Here is a 21,915-nt window from a genome sequence, read left to right on the forward strand (position 1 = left end):
TCGCCACCCCTGCTGTAGCTTCTATAGATATAGAACACAGAGGCTCCTGTAGCTTCTATAGATATAGAACACATTGGCTCCTGTATCTTCTGTAGAACACAGAACACATTGGCTCCTGTATCTTCTATAGAACACAGAACACATTGGCTCCTGTATCTTCTATAGAACACAGAACACAGAACACAGTGGCTCCTGCAGCTTCTATAGCTGTGGAGAATATACTGCGGCTCCTATTGCCCCTGTAGGTTGGCTGCTCCTCTGAGAGTGGTTGTGACTAACAGGGTCAGGCTGCCCCTCAGCAGAGCAGGGCAGACTGGGTCATTTCATCCCTCGCCAGCGGGCTGAGGTGCCTGCAGACACCCCCACCATTTTCCACCTCATTCAGCACTGGCCCATTCGGCCGAGCAAGAGCTCATCCAGCGGTCTGTCTGTCTGTCTGAGAGCAGGGATGATCTGATGAACTGTGGGGAGTCTGTTTGTAGCTGTTGTGAAACTGACAATGCAAACTGCCTCTGGCTCTAATCTGGCCCCGGCGTGTTCTGCCGTGTTTTCTAGCATGTGCTGCCACTACTCAGTCCCCCCAGGATTTCGCGGGCCTTTTTTGTGATAGTTGCGGCCTAAAATTCCTGATTTCGCGGGAGCTTTTCCAAAAAGTTGCGATGAAAGTTGCGGGGTTTTTTAGGTGTTTGTTGCGATGAAATTGCGGGAGTAAGTGAAATGTGCGATAAAAAAGTTGCGAATTTCCCTCTTTGTAATTATAATTTAGTTATTGGTTGAAAAATAAGTAATTAATAAACAAACATTCATTAAAGAACAAAACTATTGATAAATGGTCCCCTAAATAACCTTACCAACATGCCAAACAAAAGATTACCAGGACTACAAAAATGTAGCAAAATAGGCTGTTCTGCCCTCTGCTTATTTAGATCAGCAAATGTATATTGCTTGTATTGTTGTTATAGAAACGAAAACAGTATAGTATTGGACTTTTACTTTGACATCATTAAAATGTTCGTCTCGTGAGAATGGCAACAGCTGTTAGACAGTTATCTAGAAACACATGCTAGTTACGGACGGTATGCTTAGTAAACCTTGTGTCGGACGGTATGCTCATAGTAAACCTTGTGCTATGCTTTCCCTCACACCCTCGAAAACAATGACTACGTGTTTGACTGTTTCATACTGTGATAAACATGTTTAAGTGACCTAAATTTAATTTCCATGAACTGTGTTAGTGTTAATTATTAGTAATATAGCGATATGACCGTTATTCATTCATAATTCCTTTAATGGCTAACGTTAGCACTTGTTAGCCAGCTGTGCTGTAATCTGTTGTTGCTCTGATTCTTGATGTAACGAGTATAATAGTAACTTGCTGTGTTTAGTATACCTTCTAAGTATTTTCTGTATTACAGTTTCACTCATAAATTTCACCTGACAATCAATAAAGGAGCAAGGCGCTCGCTACCTGGCTTGTGTAATCGAGTTTGGCTGTCTGTTTACCTACGTTAATGTACTGGTGGTGTAAAACACGTAGCAGGAACAGTACATAGGCTTTACTTATCCACAACGAAGTAAGCTGTTGGTATTACAAAAGGACCACCAGTAAGACTGAATACTATGTTATGAATGTTTCAGCCTTCACATATAACTGGGGAAAAAAACAGCCTGTGTCACTGATCTGTCTGTCTGACGTCCTTCCTGCGTTTCTGCCGTTCTCATTCTATGCTGATCAATCTGTTTTGCTATCCTTGTTAATTTGTTTTATCCGTATAGGTGTTTATGTTGTTCAATTTCATATATTAATTTAAAGTCGTCCAATTTCAAGTTATCCATTCTTCAACACTCGCTGCTACCTTATCAGCAGAAAGTAATGTTAAATCTCCATGGCAACAGCTCTAGAGGGTTTGGGAAATAATCGGATTCATTGCTTCCTTTATTATTCACAACAAAATATATAATTTTCATTACATTTCATAGATGTATTACCAGACTCTATGTAGAAAGGTCCATGCACACCTTGCAGAAAATTATAAAAATTGAAGCTAGATCTATTTCTGAATTATCGGAGGACATGGGCTGAGTTCCGTTTCCACCTCTGGTGTAGCCGGGGGAGGGAGAAAGTTGTGGGAGATGACAATGATTTGTCAAATTTGCGGGAAAGTTGCGGTGATGTGTTAAAATTGCAACGTTGCGCTGAATTTGCGGGGAATCGCTGAATTCGCGTGAATTGGTGCGATCGCAACATCGCAACTTCCTGGAGGGTCTGACTACTGTGGCTTGGCTGAGCCCCTGAGCCTAGGAAACCCACACAGCATCTAACTATGGTATGGTTCTGGCCCAGCCCTGGCCCTGATCTGGCCTAACCATGGCACAGCTCTGGGGATGGGTTTATACACCGGCATGCAGCCTCTTCACTTTCAGCAGGGTTCCAGAGGCCTGCCTTGGCTCCCCTCCGACCTCCACAGGTAGCCCTACCAGCACAGATGGGGAGGAGGAACTGTGAAGACAGGAACTAGGATCGATCCAGCCACATGCTTGCCCAGGGTTCCTGTGAAGAGGTTTTTATTTGAGCTGTTATTTAAATGGCTCCATAGGACTGGGCACCAGCATTCCCCCAAAGCCTGCTTGGAGTCTGAGCGAGTCGAATACTACAGTGGGGGGAGAGGATTGCCGACCTCCCATCCTCTAAACGATAGATCTGATCATGGTCCACATACTCCCATATATGAGATATGCAGTCACGTATCGGTGACAAGAGGACCATGCCATTAGTGTTTTTGTTCTAATGCAAGTCTTTTGAAAAGCTTAACCCATTTTGTGCTTCATTACATTACTGAGCTGCTCAGGTTCCCCAAATGAACTCCAACCCAGACAGCAGAGGATGCTAGAGGGCCAGGCCCCTCCCACACGTGGCCCTGATCTCAGCCAGGCCCCTCCCACACGTGGCCCTGATCTCAGCCAGGCCCCTCCCACACGTGGCCCTGATCTCAGCCAGGCCCCTCCCACACATGGCCCTGATCTCAGCCAGGCCCCTCCCACATGTGGCCCTGATCTCAGCCAGGCCCCTCCCACAAGAGGCCCTGATCTCAGCCAGGCCCCTCAGTCAGCTGGGGACAGTGATGACATCATATCTAACCAGCATATGAAGCTGATATCCAGTCGTTTGCAGTAAGCAGTGATATTCTATCGAAGAGGAATTCAGTAATGGTTAAAAAAACGAACAAATATCAGGTTACAGTAGCTTCTCCATCTGACAGTCTTTCAAACTTCGGGAGAGCTTTTGTCTGTGTATGTGTGAATGTATTCGTGATGATTTGTTAAATGTATTTTATTTTTTCATATACATCTGTGTTAAGGACCCCTTTGAAAACAAGAGGCTTCACCTCAAGGGGGTTTATCCTACTAACAAACTGTCTAATATATCCACTATGGCCATCTAAAACAGCCTAAAGGATAAGCCAAATCTAATTCCTCTTCTCGTAGTCCTCTCTTTAGCTCAGTGTCCACAGTCTCCGTCTCTAACGGCTCTTCCTTCCACACTGATGGCCTGTATGGGGTGCTGTCTACATTGGGGGCATTCTCCTACTGCACTAAAGCACCAAGTGGTTCTGTCACAAGCAAGGCCAGAACCAGAACAGAATCATATCCATGTGAAAAGCCATTTTAGTCCCCACCTTACACCAAGTGATTTGTAATGTTGCAACTTTGAGACCGAATGGAATTCAGTTTACTTGTATAACACTTTTATGGGTTTCAAGAGAGATGGGAAATGGGAACAAGACATAGAGTATGAGAGCTGACTAAGTATGTAGAATGTAGACATATTCCAAGTGCTTAAAAAAACAAACAAACAAACAAACCAAAAAACAGGATGTGATTTAACAAAATAACCAATGAAATCACTTCATTGTTCATTTAATGACCATTTGAGTAATTTAAGGTTGCACTCCAAGGGCCTGTCCTGAATCAGGCCTCCATTAAAAACATAAGGACAGTGGTCAGGAAACAACATATAAATATTAGACTTAATTTAAGTACAGCAGGGCCCTACTACATCCACGGATAGATTTTCTTCTTTTCTTTTTGTCACAATTACTCTCCATCAGAATTCAATGGGGTTTTCCGCTTGACAGAAGTCTTACACATCCGAGAGGTACAGTGACATACACCAGCCTTAAGAGACACTTAAATAATTCACCTTGACCAAAAATTCCCTGATAGTTTCATTTTAATATCGAACAGTGAACACTGAACAGCACAAAAAAGGTCTTCACTGTAACCGTCGCGCAAATGACCTGATTTGAAAGTTTGACTTGGGTTGAGGCTTTTCAGTCTTTAAGAATAAACGGGCACACACCCTGCAATATTGGTTCATGGTGGAACATTTGTAGATCATTATAGAATTAAGGAGGAGAACCTTAGAACCCAGAACCCCCGTTATTATGGACAGCAGAGAACAATGTGGAGGTTCTCAGGAACGTCTCTGGTGTCAGACTATATGGCTGCGATCGTATAGTCAAAAAGATGTGAAGGAGAATTCCTAAGTAAAAGACAACCGTAGTGCTATGAGAATCCGACTGCACTTATAGTTACAAAAGCTTACATAGCACATCATTATGAGACGGCGGATGCTATTGACGGGGGCCTTTAAATTTAGCTGACTCAAGGCATTGTGTAACGGCTTTATCTCCTGTCCATATAAGAACGGAAGCACCGAAGCACCTTTCCTTTAGCACTTAGAGAACTCGAACATCTCTTCTCACTTGGATACTTCCAGGTCATTTCACTCAGTTTCCTAATCAAAAAAGATCCTCCGACCGCAGCCTATTACTGTTTTTCAACGGTTGCTCTCACCAGGTGGAACTTTTCTTTAGAGCTGTTTGAGGCTGAGGAGGAACTACTTGGCACCAGATTGGGTCCTTTCCCGGGGAACACTTCTCCCAAAGAGGGGCTTGAGGCGTCACTACCAGAGAGGCTTTGCTTTGAGGCTCTGAAGACTGGTTCTCCTGAGACCACACACACACACACACACACACACACACACACACACACACACACAGGAATACGCACGCACACACACACACAAAGATGCATGAACACACAAAGAAGTGCACACACACACACACGCACACACAAAGACGCATACACACAGACATAGGCTGACAGGCAGTCTACTAAGGTAGCACAGACAAACCCATGTTCATCTGGTTAACACGTGACAGAGGAGGATCATCTTCTCCTCAAAGCCTCATTCCTTGTGCTCTCACCTAAAACAAAAACAAAATACAGAACCTAACAAATAAACAAACAAACAAACAACCATCTGAGGTTGTTTGTTAAACTACACTCCTTGGGGAATCAATCCCTTTGAGCAGTACACTGGACATTATGGTAGCAATGGCGATGGACAAGCAGAACAAGAAGCTTGGACTCGGTGCAAGCTGTTCACACACTCACAGTACTGGGACACACACACACACACACACACACACACACACACACACACACAGACAGACATTTACATATACAGCCACACACTCTCACAGTATATACATGATAAAAACCTCAGTGCATTGCGCGAGAAAGTAAAACCGAAGAGAAAGAGGATAGTGCTGTGATGGATATGACTGGATCCTGTACATCCTCACAGTGTTCAAGCTTGGCTCAGAAACACATCAGAAAACACAAAACAAAACCAAATGAAGTTCAGTTCAGTCTTGCTCTAGGTATTGTGGTGTTGTTTTTGTTTTTGTTTTACACATATATCATCCATTATTGCTAAATAAACAAACAAAACCCTCCTAACAACACAAGAGTCTTTTTTACACTGTACAGTACAGTAGACTGGAATGTACTTGAGTTGCAGAGGAACAGAAGCAGACAGGGAGGGACGTGGGGACAGTGAGACACGGGTAGACGGGGGGGACCAGGGGTGTACCCTCAGAGGCCTGCAACGTTCCAGAACCCTCTATAGGGATGAGTCTCCCCTCAACAGCACCCCAACAGTGGCCACAAGCCACCCTTCCCCCTCACACACTCACACACACACACACACACACACACACACACACTCTCCGTCAAGTCTGGGTGAAGTTCACGTCAGCAGACGAGCTCACAGGTGATGACCAGATCTGACCAGGAGAGGGCGCTAATACAGTGGAGAGCCCAGGGAGCTGCCGACGCTGATCTGACCCGTACCGTACAGGGGCCGTGGTGTGAGCCGCACTCGAACCGGACACTCTCCGTGAGCGAAGCTGCTGGAGAGACGTGAAGCTGATCCGCACATCACCAGCTATCCGTTCCACAGGCAAGCAGGGTCGCTGGCTAATCGTTTATCCTCAGTGGGTCACCATATAAATCAACGACACCAATGACATGAGTACCTTACCAGACCAAAGGCACCTTCAGAAGGCACACACAGACTTCTTTTTTTCAAACATGTTTGAAGAAACAGGGGAAAAAATAAAACGAAAGATGGAACTAGTTTGATCTGGAGGTGCATCTGCTGTAGTCTTCCTGATGAGAGCTCTATTAAAAGGTGCTTTTTGGCAAACGACACGGGCTGGGACACTGACCGGTTAAATCTCAGCAGTTACAAGGTCCAAATGTAAAGAGAAAAAGAGTCTTCTAGAGAGAGGGATAAAGAGAGAGGGAAGGGAAGGAGAGGGAGAAAGAGAGAGACAGATGGGGAGGAAGAAACACTCAGGTCCCCTAGCTAAGCGTGGTCTATGGAGCGGTACAAGTGACTGCATACGGTCACATCCACATATGCACTTAAGTCATTTCTATTTGGTTTTACTAAAAGAACTTGGACATAGCCCTAACACACATCCACACATTTCGGAGCCTCAGGTACTTTTAAATGCTAGAATGAACCCTCTATAGTTAGTTTGAAAAGTAGTTTTAAGCAACATTGCCTCTAAATCTTTTCTACATTTTTTACATTGCCATCATGCATGTTTTATGTCATGACTACACAAATGGTATAATTTTGATTGTCTGGAATTACATATGTGTGTGTGTATATATATATATATATATATATATATATATATATATATTTATAAAAAGACAGATATAAATATAAAAATATTTCCAAACAGATGCTTGTCCCGCCCCATTCAAATAGTATGTGCAATATGTTTCAGTACACAACAGTTTGACACTCGGACAGAACTCCAATGCAGACGCAAGCCTGGGGTGTGGATAGATGGCGCCAGTGTAAGAGGGCGATTGGGGGGGGGGGGGGTCAGGGGGGGCTTGCCAACAGCAGGTGAGGGCACAGAGCGCACCTTTCCCACCTGCCGGTACTCTTCGGCCGGTACAGCTGTCCACTTCGCTGTATGCGTCGTTTTTGTTTTCAGTGTTTGTTTCTTTGATCTTTGACCTTTTGTTAGGCTGTTGCCAGATGTAAGTAACATGGACAGCTTGGCTATAGTGAAAATATACATTCCAATATTTATATGAAGCTGTTGTTTTTTAAAAAATACAAATGTGCAAATATTGTAAACAAATGGAATCCTCTGTGTTTGGGGCACTCCGGGGTGGTTGGGCCGGGGGCAGTTGGCAGGTTTGGGGGAGCGAGGGCGGGGGGTGGTCAGGTTTTGGGAGGGTTGGCGAGGGGGCAGAGAAGGGGCAGGAGATGGGCATCTCTCACAGCCTCGTGGGCTCCTCGTCACTGTCGCTGCAGTTCCCACAGCACTCCTGAAGAAGGCGACACAGAGACGCGAGACACACACATGAGCTCACACAGGAACATCACTAAAACAGCAGAGAGCCTCTACACTCTACCCCACATCTGGGATAGAGCCAACTACTATCTGTGAGAACTTGTTTTATAGTTTATTGTTCTTCTGTATTTATTTGTTTGTTTGTTTGTTTGTTTGTATGCAGGGTCTCACCTGTCTTCCAAAGAGCCTCTGTAGCAGGCCCTGTTTAGGTGGGGGAGAGGGCTGACCCCTCCAGTCCAAGTCTGGGGGGACGTTTCCGTCCAGGAGGAGGATGCTGAGCTCTTTAAAGCACTCCGACTCAATCATCTGCACAGACAGACAGACACGACACGCGGGTGTGTAAATGTGAGGTTGCCTCGGTTACCAAGGTCCTGGCTTTAATTGGATGGTGATCTGGAGAGACTAAAACCAGGATGGTCAGTGATGCAACCCCAGACACGGAACCTGATGAGTGAGTCACAAATGGAACATTTCTCTCCTAGAACAGCACAGTATTCTTCTAAAGCCAGAACGCAAGGGGGTGTCTGTGTCTGTGTCTTCAGTGATTGTGTATCGCCATCTCTGGTTCTTTCTCCCTGAACCTATCTGATCCCAGTCTGGCTTTAAGGGGGCCGCATCGGCTGAGTGTTCACTGCCTGGTCCACTGGACCCTGATGTTCTGGGTGTTCACTGCCTGGTCCACTGATCCCACCCCTTTACCAATAATTATACTGGGTTCTGTAGTCTCTTCCTAAAGCTCTACAAAAGGGTGTTTTTTAAATGGTGATGTGCATTAAAATGAACTAAAGCTCTACAAAATGGTGTTTTTTAAATGGTGATGTGCATTAAAATGAAGTAAAGCTCTACAAAAGGGTGTTTTTAAATGGTGATGTGCATTAAAATTAACACTATTTCTGCATGTACTCCAGTATAGCTCTGCTGATATCATTCACAGCACCACTCCATACAGTAATACTATATACATGCATCTCAATCTAACATCTGTACACTGGTGTAGCTGCTGTTTCGGAGCTGATAACAGCAGGACTTACCGTGTCCTTGATGCTTTCAGAACAGCTCAGATATTACTTCTACCCTTTTCATACATGCGAATGCTGATTTCACTGTTGATGTCATACCTTCATCACTGTAATATCTGATATTAGCCAGTAACTGGGCTGCAATTCTGCAGCAGTTTCCTACTCAAAGTGGAAGGCGCTTTGCGTTTCCAGCGCCCGTGTTTTAACTTGGGCTACAGCGCCCTCTGTTGGCCTTGTTGTGCTTGGGGCAAATTACAATCGGCTCAGTATAATCTTTTCACAACTACAAAAACATAGATAGCTACTGACTGTACTGTTTATTGATAGTCTAATAATACATTATTTAATTATCTAATTTAATAGTTTAAATAACAAGTATCTAAATAAATATTGTACTTGTCTTCTTGTGTATTGTATATGTGTGTGAGTGTGTGTATGTATATATGTGTGTGTGTGTGTGTGTGTGTGTGTGTGTGTGTGTGTGTGTGTGTGTGTGTGTATATACATATATACATATACACACATTATATATATACACACACACACAGGAGCCTCCTCTCACCTCGTCCTGCCATGGGATGGACACGCAGCCAGTGGAAACTTTACAGTAGAAGGACTCGTCTTTGGCCTCCAGCTCCACACCCTTCACTGTGGAGAACTGCTCAATGTCCAACACGTCCTTACAGTAGATGGCCTGAGGCTACACACACACACAGGGAAACACACACACACACACACACACACACGTAAAGGTATTTCAATTAAACATGTGCAAACAAGCACAGGTCACGTCACGTCACACAAGGGGAGCAGAGCTCAACTGCACTGCTCCTCAGAGACGAGGGCATGAACAACAGCACAGGTTACGTAAACACATGGAGAATAGAGGCCATTTAAGGCCCACTCCTGGAGAGATGAGAGTGGACTGCTGTGGGCCAGGGTGAACGTCTCCCAGTGTGGGGAGATGACGTGACTCTTCTGCGTGCAGGTTTAAGGCAGGGCTGACACGAGTGAGGTTTCACTGTGTCTGTACGGCTTCCACATAAGTGCTGTGCATCGATCGCCGCACTGCTAGCTCTTTAAAAACCTCTCAGGTCGGACGGAACCACACAACTAGAGGGAGTGAAATGGATGTCAGATCCATTCTTTGATGTACAGAACTTCCTACTTTAGGGAGGACCTCAATGACGCCATTAATGATAGACACTTTGAGCCGCACAAACACCCCTAATGCCAGTAATGACTGTAAAAGTTTTGAAACGGTTAATATAAAAAATCATCACCCATCTCCCCCCATCAGTTCATTTACTTCCCATTATAGGCCTTAAGTGCGGACCTCAACGGCGCCAATAATGATGGATACTAATAGCCATACTAACAGGTCTTATGCCAGTTTCATGTGGAATAAAAGATACTAATAGCCATACTAACAGGTCTTATGCCAGTTTCACGTGGAATAATAGATACTAATAGCCATTCTAACAGGTCTTATGCCAGTTTCACGTGGAATAATAGTCTACTTGTTCTTATTGATCTTCTATGTAACCCAACTGCCTTTAACTTGTCAGAGTCACATTAAGTGCGGCATGTTTCCCAACACCCAACGCTAACAGTAAGTTTTAGCGCAAGAGTGTTACGCAGATCAGAGACGCAAACATGTCTGGATTTCACCAGTCTGACATGATGAAATTTGTCGCAAGGAACAGTTATATGTATGTGTCTTCACTTTATCTGAAGCTTGTGACACCATCAGCTAAGCTAAGCTAAGCTAAGCTAACCTAAGCCAGGCTTCATTTAAGCAGCATAAACACTCTCAGAGGATTATCTGGACGTGTAGAAGTGGACTCATTATAAACACTGATAACTATGCCCTACTGGTGCACTCAGTCTGGTCAGTTTCAGGGCAATATGCTTTACAGAATGTCTCTCTGTGGTATAAATATCTAAAGGGAGAGGTGTGTGTGTGTGTGTGTGTGTGTGTGTGTGTGTGTGTGTGTGTGTGTGTGTGTGTGAGTGTGTGAGTGTGTGAGTGAGTGTGTGAGAGAGATTTTTGAATGTTTTTATGCTGTTTTATGAGGAAAAGTTTCACGAAGAAAAATAGTCCTTCACGCAAATGGAATTTTAAATTGGCAGGTGTTGCATAGCAATGTATTACCTGCTGACTTCATCTCGTTCTAAATTTCGAAAAGTGAACTGACTACTTGCTGAATGATATGAAAGATGTGAATCAGAAGTAGAAGACTCATTGCCAAAGGCGGCGGTCATTATCAAGAGATATCGGACCTCTGAATGTTGAGATGGCCCATACAACTCGATGGAACATTCTGCTACGTTCTACAGAGCCATATAATAATGAGCAATAAGAGGCAAAGGTATAAAGAGGCGAATTAACTGATGAGCGAAGTACTGGAGAAGAGAAGAGAGAATGAACTGATGAGTAAAGTATTGGAGAAGAGAAGAGAGGATGAACTGAGCAGTGAAGTACTGGAGAAGGGAAGAGAGGATGAACTGATGAAGTACTGGAGAAGAGAAGAGAGAATGAACTGAGTGCAGAGAGGAGGAGGAGAGGAGAGGTGTGTGTGTGTGTGTGTGTGGTGTGTGTGTGTGTGTGTGTGTGTGTGTGTGGTGTGTGTGTGTGTGTGGTGTGTGTGTGTGTGTGTGTGTGTGTGTGTGTGTCTTACGTCAGGGATGAACGGGGCCTCCAGCATGCCTGCCTCCAGCCGCTTGAAGTTGATGGGGCGGAAGATCACATGACCTTTCACCTCAGAGGGTCCGCCTCCTGAACAGCCAAGCCTCTCGTTGGGGTCTTTGGCAAGCAACTGAGGATAAACACACACACACACACACACAATGTACATATGCTACATCAGCTTTCAAGTCTTAAATACATGAGTACACCTAAACAAAAATTATTTCCACAAATCCTTTATGCTGTTTAAATACTGTGCTGTTTAAGTACTGTGCTGTTTAAATACTGTGCTGTTTAAGTACTGTGCTGTTTAAATACTGTGCTGTTTAAATACTGTGCTGTTTAAGTACTGTGCTGTTTAAGTACTGTGCATTTCATGCATACTAATATGAGAGCTTCTGTAGCTGTATTAGTTTCCCTGTTCACAGTTACCATGCACACACACACACACACACACACACACACACATCTCTAGGTTCCGGAGCGTCTGCTCTGTAATCTGATCAGGCGGATGGGCTTGTGCTGGACTCTCATTGATCCAGGAGAAGAGCGCAGACATCCTCCGTAAGTACGCCTTCCTCTCATCCTGCAGGCAGAAGCTCTTTCCCCATCACTGCCTAATGCAGAGGGTCTCCTGTCTCCTCTGTGGGTTTGGTGTGTTAATGGCAGCTGGTAGTCACTTCCTGCTATAGAGCCCGTCTGAGGCGCTCAAGTCTACTCTAATGGAGTGTCAGAGTGAAACATAAGTTCACACACACGTTTCTCTCCAATCCAATCTGCTCTTATTCTGAGACACACACACACACACACACACACACAACTCTCCAATCCATATTCATAAAGCATCTAAAAGGTTAAAAAGGAGCTCCTAACTCGCCAAGTTAGGAGAAACTTCTAAAAATGATGGTTGTGACCAACTCCCACAAGTACGTAAAATGGCAGTTTCTATCATTCCACGTTACAATGTTTTGGAATACAGAAGCATAATTACTGAAAATACACCCTCTCTATCACGAGGGGATTACTATAGAGCTTGTATGGGGGGCGATAACGTCACAAACCAACAGAAACAACCCACTCAGTGCCAAAACTAAATTAAATATAACGTTTGATTGTAAAATTAAACTAGCTCCCGTCTACACAAACGCATCATCATACAGAACTATTTTGAAAACCGTGTGAAGATACTCTGTCTGAGGGCAGTGTATTTTGTTGTCATTTAACGTGGAGCCCGCCACATATCTTTCTATGTATTAATCGTTCTCACGACCTGTCACAGACCTGTCACTCATCAACCAATCACATAGGTAATTGAAAGCAAGCTTGTGCACAAGATTTCAGCCTTAGCAACAGAGTCTTTCAGCCATAGTAACGGAGTCTTTTAGCTACATGGTTTTGTCTCTCATTCCCATGAGACAGGGTTTGCGTTCACACAGAAAAGAGAGATTTGGGGCGGGACTGACCATCCTGCAGAGGGACTGGGCGTCCTCCGAGAACTTGCTGGAGTACTCCTCCTCCACCTCCTTGACTAGCCGCTCCACATCCTCGCGCTTGATCTTCTTCTTGCGCTGCTGGAAGGGAGACTGGCCCTCGATCATCTCGTACAGCAGGCAGCCCAGGGCCCACCAGTCAGGGCTGAAGGTGTACCGCTCGTTCTTCACCACCTCGGGAGCTGATGAACATGCATACCACACACACACACACACACACACACACCACACACACACACGCACGCACGCACGCACGCACGCACACACATCCATCAGGAGACTACATCAGGAACTATCTCATATCATGACGTTCTCTAATGACACAGCAAGTGCTCTCAGGAGGCCAACACACACACACACACAGCCGACAGATTTGAGTCACCGTGACTTGCTCAGAACACCCTGAGGATCTTGAAAGACACACATAAGATGAGGATGCACTCTGAGGAACTGAGGCAGACCGACTCAAGTAATTCTTCTGGATGCGACTTTGGCTCCAAGTTCTCAGTTCTTGTTGAATCCCATTCCAAAGCACCGTCAGATTTTACTCAATGCAACATGGAGGCTACTGTAACTAAAAACAACATCTTTTACAAAAGAGGTTCACTAGAAAAAATAAATCAAGGCTTATTCCATCATTGATTTAGATGCTGCACAATTAGTGAGATAATTAAATAGCATTAGATAATCCAAAACTACCTACTATATGACCAAACTCAGTGACTAATAATTGCTTTTGTTTATGCAGCAGGTGTATCCCAGAACTAACATCCAGGGAGAATGTCTCGGTCTCTGATCACATGAGAAGGGCCCAAAAGCTCTCCTAGAGGAGTTACTGTATTAGTAGTAGATGAGGAAAGGGGTTGCAGGATCGCTTGGTGTTGTCTATTATTGGATGGTGGAGTTTATTGGTGTGTGTTGGTATTGGATGGTGGAGTTTATTGGTGTGTGTTGGTATTGGATGGTGGAGTTTATTGGTGTTGTCTTGGGGCAACATTGCAATGTCCCAAAACTATGTGTGGACAGAGATGTCAAAGCATCTCCCAAGAAGACAGGAATTTTCCAGAAAGGTTAGGTGTTTGATTGCACTCTTGCTTTACTTAGACTATACTACTATAGTAAATATTTAGGGTAGACTATGTACTGATTAGGCTGGGGAATACTATAGTAAATCTTTAAAAACCTTAAGCTCATGATGCAGGTGACCTTTTCTTGTGCAGATCCTTTAATCTGACGAAGAAAGGGATTGCAAACATGAAGGTCACTGTTGAGTTGTAAATGTCAGGAACCCTTTTGTAAGGAGTTTAAGAAAACATCAACCAAACCACACCACAATAAGCCATCCCAACTCATATTTCACTAATTAGTGCTTAATAAGCCATCTCCACTCGTATCTATCATCAGTGTTTAATGAAAAGCTCCACAAAACTTCATGGTGTGATGTGGAGTTATTGTGAAGTTCCATCGATAGCATTTGTGGGCAAAGACACCCTGCCATCTCAAAGACAAAAGAGAACTGGGGTTGAGCTCTGTTTAAATTAGACAGTTGTCATCTTCTGTCTTAAAGATTATGGGTGTCACACCCCCCGCTGGGTGTGTGTCCTGAGTGTGTGTGGAGGCAAGAGCTCTTACCCATGTAGCCTACTGTGCCGACTCTGCCCTTGATGGTCTGGCCCTCTGGGATATGGACGGCCAGGCCCAGGTCTGATATCCGGATGTGCCCTAGAGAGAGAGAGAGAGAGAGAGAGAGAGAGAGAGAGAGAGAGAGAGAGAGAGAGAGAGAGAGAGGCAGACGGAGGGAGAGAGAGAGAGAGAGAGGCAGACGGAGGGAGAGAGAGAGGCAGACAGAGGGAGAGAGAGAGAGGGAGGGAGAGAGCGATGGAGTTTCCATTTAAAAAAGCCTTTCAAGTTAACAAGTGAACTACATGTCAAGGAAAGAATACATTTATACGTGTAAAATTGAAAGCATACAGTTAGAGTAAATACTGCATACATACATACATACATACATACATACATACAAACATCTTTTTCTCCTTGGCACCTGTATATTCCTTTAACAGGTGCATTTCACACCAAGCCTACCTGATCTGCTGACACCTATCTACACCTAGGCCTACCACCTATCTGATGGCACTGGCACCGAAAGTAGCTTAGAAGCAGTGATTTACAGGATCAGTCTAGAGGAGGACTGGCTCAGCAAGGTCACAGAGGAGTCTGCAAGGTACAGGCTCAGGCCTGGCTGAGAGCACTGTGGCTCAACAGCAGTCATTCTTCCCTAGGGGCTCTCACTGGACCTAACCGTGCCAGCCAGATTATAACATAATATAATAATAACAATAACATTATAGCACATTATAATAATTATATATTAGGGTTTCTGAAGGAGCGGTTTAGGTTCAGAGAAACTGAACTATGATGGAAGTAATTCCCACGCCTGGAGAGCACTTCTCAGGAGACTCACTACTGCCCTCTGCTGGTCATGCTGTGAATAAATCTAGGGAGCGCAGGGGAGCCTGGGATTTGGTTCAGCTCAGTGCATCGTATGGCTTAGGCTTGTATGAGCTTCATCACAACCGTCTAACCGCATCAGCCAGCTGTGTGGCACGTCCTTGTCAATGTCAGTCCTGGCATTATCACCACCGATCAAACGCAACGGCGGGCGTCCCTGATCTTACGTACATGAGAACCTGAGATCTGGTCAACCACAGGCTTTGTGATTTCACCTGCACAAGTTCCAGGGCATCACATGTAAAGCTGCTGAGGAGTTATGGGCTGGTAGTCAGGATGAATTACTGGTCCAATGAAAGTGCCCAGTGATCTATTTCTTCCCTTTCTTTCCCCAACACATAATTACACCCATTATAGGAGCTCGTGAGCATCAGATGAGAAGACATTTTTGCTTTGTATTCTACTCACCCTGGTCATCCAACAGAATGTTCTCAGGCTTCAAGTCCCTGCAAGAGGAGACACAAACAGGCCCAATAAGTGAAAGACAAGGTTATGGCAGATCTTTTCATAACAACAATACTATTACATATAGTCCTTGTTAGTGCATGGAACATGTCACATTTAATGCTTTCAGCATTTGAGGACCATAATATCGGTAGGTTTTCGGTCGTTCCATTCGAGGTCATGAGATTTTGGCCATGGCGTGGCGGTTAGTGTGTGTTTTGGCCACGGTCTCCCCTAATGTCCTGTTCGTGGATATTTTGGTTTTAATTACTAATGATATCCTGTTTGGCAAGAACCTCAAAACAAATGAATGCAAAAAATGCCACACAGATATGAGACACGGCACATAGTTCTATTCCTCTCTGCAGATGTCTCCCCTGGGGCCCAAGGCCCACCTTGCAACGGAGAGTGCATCCTAGTTTTTATCCATTTGGACCGCAGAACCCAGCCACTCATCCTCAGCTAATGCATTTGTTGGATTTACAAAACACTCCATTTTAACACTTCGTGACCGCAAGATGACATCAAAACATAACTGCCCAGCTCAGAACCACACTTGTATACAAGGTCATAAAGGTTCATCAGGGACTAACTGAGTTTAAATGTTATCAAGCTAACACACAGTTTGAGAATGTGTCACGGCAAGTTCGTGAAGGCTCAGCTGCGGGTGCAAGGCAAGCAGCAGTCATCTGAGGCTATGTTCATGTCTGCATGCAGGCCACTAAATGAGCCGCGGAGAGCCGAGAGGGTATGACATCACAAAGGAATGGAATGCTCCGGAATGTTACAGCATGCTAGAACAGAATCCTCTGCAGAAGTCCCTGCAGCCAGTGAGGTGGGAATGACAGAATATGACAGTGGAATTGCTGAAGGTGTGCCAAGGCAAAATGGCACGAGAGAGAGAGAGAGAGAGAGAGAGAGACAGAGTCCTGGAGAGGTAAAGAGAACTGTGGTCTGAAGACAGACAGAGATGTGAAATTGAATATGATGCACTCCAGTGTTTGAGGGAGATGTGTCACCAGTGAGATACCTGTGAGGTACACTGCATTACTGAAGGTGAAAATTCATGAGCGGACTGGGAGACACAGGTCGGGACCTGCTCTTCACCAGATACAGGGTCTTCAGAAGCAACTGGTCTGAGACAACATGACCCCCTCACATCAATGAGGATGAAGGACCAAAGCTAAATTCTACACAATGCTGCTATCCACAGCAGTGGTGCTAGGAGACGATTATCAACCCTAATGTACATGCACTCATGTGTACATAATCATGTGTTCATTCAGTTTCAGCACTGAGATTTATTAAGTTCATTAAGTTTATTTATTAAGCACCAGTGAAGTGCCTCTGAGGAGGATGGTGAAACCTAACCCAGCTACTGTTTATATCAGCGACGCACCCTGTAGAATACTGCAAGATACTTATCTCAATGAGAAACACACAGTGGAATACAGTAAGATACTTATCTCAATGAGAAATACACAACCCAACAAATGTTTGTACGGAAGTATGAACTAATCTTTCAGAATACAGACACTTCTCGAGTCGAGTGATGATTACATGGCAGTGGACTACAGTAAAGCATTTCTCTCCCGGACAAACACACTTAAGTGCTCTCGGAGCCGACTCCATCTGTCTGATTATGGTGATGTTGTGCAGCCCCGTGTCTGTCGGGCGCGTCTCAGGAGAAGGATCTAATTCAGCCCTTCAGCGGTGCGCGGTGCGGTGCGGCAGGAAGTAAAGAAGCCCCTCCCTAATGCAGGCCACAGCGGAAGAGCCGCCGCGGTCATTTGCTTGATTCCCTAAGTGGATCAAATCTAACTAGTCAACTTCGTTGTGTTTTTTTACTGATCAAACACCCTCTGTGCCCCTTCAGAGCGCAAACTCACAGAGGATGTCTTCACTATTGTAACAGACAGCTGTGCCTACAGAGGAGATGAAGGAGGGAAGAGAGAGAGAGAGAGAGAGAGAGAGAGAGAGAGAGAGAGAGAGAAAGTGAAGGAGAGAGGGAGAGAGACAGAGAGAGAGAGAGAGAGGGAAAGAGAAGGAGAGAGGGAGAGAGAGAGAGAGAGAGAGGGAAGACAGGCCCACGAACACTTGAGCTTTGAATGCATAAAGGAGAGGCTATGAGCTGCTTCGGAGGCCTGAAGACATGAATGCAACAGAGCGTGCTCCAATTCGACACATCTGAGCTGGGCCTTCTCCTTACTGATGGGATATCATAGACACATCTGACCACATCAGACACACAGATCACCCAGTGACCTGATTTAGCAGGGGGAAAAACAACCCCAATGACATCTAAATCCTAAAAATTGACACAAACACTCACAACGTTCTCTCTTCTTTCCATGGATCCAAAAAAAAAAAAAACACACACAACACAAGCACTCATCCTGCATCAAAACTGGGCAGCATAGAAGACACACGCACACGCACACGCACACGCACACGCACACGCACACACACCTGTAGACGATCCTCTCGCGGTGCAGATCCTCGAGCCCACAGCACAGCTCGGCGGCGTAGAAGACGGCGCGGTTCTCCGTGAAGCCGGCCTCGCCCATGTGGTAGATGTGGAACTTGAGGTCACCGCCGTTCATCAGGGTCAGTACCAGGCACAGGGCGTCCTTCGTCTCGTACGCATACGCCAAACTCACCTACACACACGTGCACAGACACGCAAGCACGCACATGCACATACAGACACACACACGCACACCAGAAGCAGACCAAGGAAGAAGGGTCAAACAAGGTTCATGTTTACTACAAGAGTGACATTCCTTACTTCAGTATTAAATCTCTGAACACCTGGGCTGAGTTAGAGCTTTGATGAGCGCACCAAAAGGCTCTGTTGGATAAAAACTCGTATTTCTATATGATGCTTTTCCAAGATCTGCAACATTTAATCACAGTATCTATGTTGGTTAAAGCTATCCGAATGTAAAGATAGCCAGATCAAATATATATATATTTTTTTTTTTAAAGGACCACGTTAACTTGATTGCATAAGAATGTACTCCATATTAGTCCATGGCCAGCGAGTGTCCAAAGAAAACAAGCCTAAAATAGCCCAGTCCAGGGTCCCCTCCCAGTGGAGCCCCTCTGCAGTCAGACTCGTATGTTATCTTTTCATTACTCTACCCCGGGGGCAGCGCTGGGGAAGAGCCTGATACTGAACCCCCCAGTAGCAAAAGGCTTTAGGCACCGCTTATAGAAAGCGCTTGTAAACTCAAACGAATCCTCTCCGATTCATGTGTGTTTGAGTACATGCTGTAGATACTGAGCTTGAGGGTAGTATGTCTCTCAAGAAGAAAGGTATGAGGTTTTTTTCTTATGAAATGTGTACTACCTCAGAACTTCCTCTAAGCGTGTGAACTATATAGGCCAAAACACTGGAAACGTACACAGAACTCCTTTAAAGATAGACAAAGGTAGACGCCATATAGATCCAGCTAGATCCTCAACTCTCTAAACTGTACTTACCACAAACCTGCTGTTGACTTTCTCCAGGATCTGCTTCTCGTTGAGTGCCATGGACTCGCCTTTCCTCTTCTTTATCCTCTTCTTCTCCAGTTTCTTACAGGCGTACATCTTACCTGTGGCCCGCACCTGACACGCACACACCTGGTGGTGGGGTGGAGGAGCAGAAAAAGAGAATGGATAAGGTGGAGGAGAGAGAAGAGGAGGGGGGAAAAAGAAGAGAGATGAAAATGTGGAGGTCATCAAACAGAGACACCCAGGTGAGAGGATATTATCGTTATGTCTTCCATCTTTAATTGTACACACACACACACACACACACGCACACACGCACACACGCACGCACGCACGCACGCACGCACGCACGCACGCACGCACGCACGCACGCACACACACATTGTCCTCTATGATCACTTGAAGCACATGCGATGGAGATGGGGTGGGTGAGCCTGAGGGCCAACTGAGGTCAGGAACAACCTCGGGCAGCCGGGCAGCACAAAACACACAAACACACACAAAGACATAATTCATCTTCCTCTGACGTGGGGTGTGTGTGTGTGGAAGGGGAGGGGGAGGTTAGGCACTCTGGGTTGGTGGGTTGGTGGAGGGGGGGGATGTTCTGTTTTTTGGATGGTTGTTGTTGGTGGTGCAGGCTGTATATGTGTTGTCCCTGATACCCATCGTGAGCATGTGTGTGTGTGTGTGTGTGTGTGGGGGGAGGGGGGGGGGGGGGGGGGGGGGGGTTCTGAGACACCAGACACCACTGTTGAGCCTTCTGGAGGCATCATGGGCCTAGCACAATGAAACACTGACAAAGATGCCCACTTGAGAACACCAGTGAAATGCTCACGAAGACATCTTTGTGGTTGTTGCTAAGTATTGTTAAGTATTGGTATGATGGTTGTAGTGCACCCTGCTTTAACACATGGGCTGGGGTGTTGGGTATGAGTGCTTGCATGTGACAGTGAGATGTCTGGCCGCTTTGGGAAGTCCCCAAGCAATAGCAGTAGCAGAATTTAACATATATATAACAAAAGTGATCTCTTTCTTTCTTCATGTTACGGGAAGATGGCCAAGAGAGATACATGGGCGCCACCACAGGGGAATATTCAGAGCAGGCAGGCCTGCTGAGGACACACACACGCACCACACACGCACCACACACGCGCACACACACACACACACACAGACACAAGGTAGGCCCAACTACCGTACACAGACACACACAAGTTAGTCCCAATTGGTACACACACACACACACCAGACATGAAGACATGGTCTGCAGATATGGACTTCATGGGATCTAGGGGAAACTGGGTCGGTTGTGTGTGTTTTTTTTGTTCCTCTGTAAAAATCTACACAGAATCTATACCACTTTGAACTACGATAAGGTTTATCTTCAAAGGTCACTGGAGGACAAGCTATCTGGTAGTACAACACATTTACAAAATTGAAGACATCTATTGGAATATGAGCATGAAGATGGGCAAGGCACTCACCTCTCCAAATCCTCCTTTGCCTAGTACCCTGTACTGGCGGAATGTGTTTTTAGTGATCGGCTGTCTGTAGAGGAGAGAGAGGGAGAGGGATATACCGTTACAGAGAGAGAGAGAGAGAGAGAGAGAGAGAGAGGGAGGGAGGAAGGAAAGGGGAAATAAGAACTAATAATAACAACAAGTTTCCATCACACAGTCACCTTCCACTGATCCTGTTCTAACGCACATCAGATGAAAGCCACCCAAACACAAGTCACATCCTTTAGACTAGGCAGGGCTGAAACACACTCTTCAATGTTTTGAATGGATAGCAGCCTTTTTCTCGATTTTTACACGACCTTCGGTCATTCAGGCCTAATAGGACGAAGAAGCACCGTCTTATTTGGCAGCATTTTATATAACAGCTCCGCTCAACCCACCCTCACCCTCTACAGCAACAGTTAGAGCTCCGCTTACGAAATCAAACTCCACCGTCAAAGTGTCAAATCAGGAAGTGTTTCCACATCGACTGCAGATGCGGTCACATGCAGCCATGAGCAGCGAGCTGGGAGGCATGAGGAGAGAGGAGAGAGGCGTGAGGCGTGAGGATTGAGGCCTGAGGAGTGAGGCGTTAGGAGTGAGGAGTGAGGAGTGAGGCGTGATGAGTGAGGAGTGGGGAATGGGGAGTGGGGAGTTAGGAGTGGGGGGTAGGGTGTGAGGCGTGAGGAGTGAGGAGGAGAGGCGTGAGGAGTGAGGCGTGAGGAGTGATGAGGAGAGAGGCGTGGGGTGTGAGGCGTGAGGAGTGAGGAGGAGAGAGGCGTGAGGAGTGAGGAGTTAGGAGTGGGGGGTGGGGTGTGAGGCGTGAGGAGTGAGGAGTGGGGAGTGATGAGGAGAGAGGCGTGAGGCGTGAGGAGTGAGGAGAGAGGCGTGAGACGTGAGGAGGAGAGAGGCGTGAAGAAGAGAGAGGCGTGAGGAGTGAGGCCTGAGGAGTGAGCAGTGCCTGATGGGAAAGGCAGCCTGAGAGTCCTACTGAGGGGTATATATATCTGCTCCCAGCCTGAGAGTCCTACT

At 45.7% G+C, this 21,915-nt stretch overlaps 1 protein-coding gene across 1 annotated transcript in view; it reads right to left on the reverse strand.

Annotated features, from left to right (window-relative positions):
• Window positions 1–7,506: 7,506 nt before the first annotated feature.
• Window positions 7,507–21,915, reverse strand: part of grk6 (G protein-coupled receptor kinase 6) — a 42,745-nt gene continuing 28,336 nt past the window's right edge. Inside the window, exons 7-16 of the mRNA XM_012840125.3 lie at window positions 20,869–20,932; window positions 19,373–19,513; window positions 18,356–18,546; window positions 15,851–15,888; window positions 14,564–14,653; window positions 12,905–13,113; window positions 11,434–11,571; window positions 9,315–9,452; window positions 7,905–8,039; window positions 7,507–7,707 (exon numbers count right to left, since the gene is read on the reverse strand). Coding sequence (XP_012695579.1) covers window positions 7,657–7,707; window positions 7,905–8,039; window positions 9,315–9,452; window positions 11,434–11,571; window positions 12,905–13,113; window positions 14,564–14,653; window positions 15,851–15,888; window positions 18,356–18,546; window positions 19,373–19,513; window positions 20,869–20,932 — 1,195 coding nt within the window. The 3' untranslated portion in view covers window positions 7,507–7,656. The remainder of the gene's footprint in view (window positions 7,708–7,904; window positions 8,040–9,314; window positions 9,453–11,433; window positions 11,572–12,904; window positions 13,114–14,563; window positions 14,654–15,850; window positions 15,889–18,355; window positions 18,547–19,372; window positions 19,514–20,868; window positions 20,933–21,915) is intronic.

Source organism: Clupea harengus, chromosome 8, assembly GCF_900700415.2.
Source record: "Clupea harengus chromosome 8, Ch_v2.0.2, whole genome shotgun sequence".
Classification (NCBI taxonomy): Eukaryota; Metazoa; Chordata; class Actinopteri; order Clupeiformes; family Clupeidae; genus Clupea; species Clupea harengus.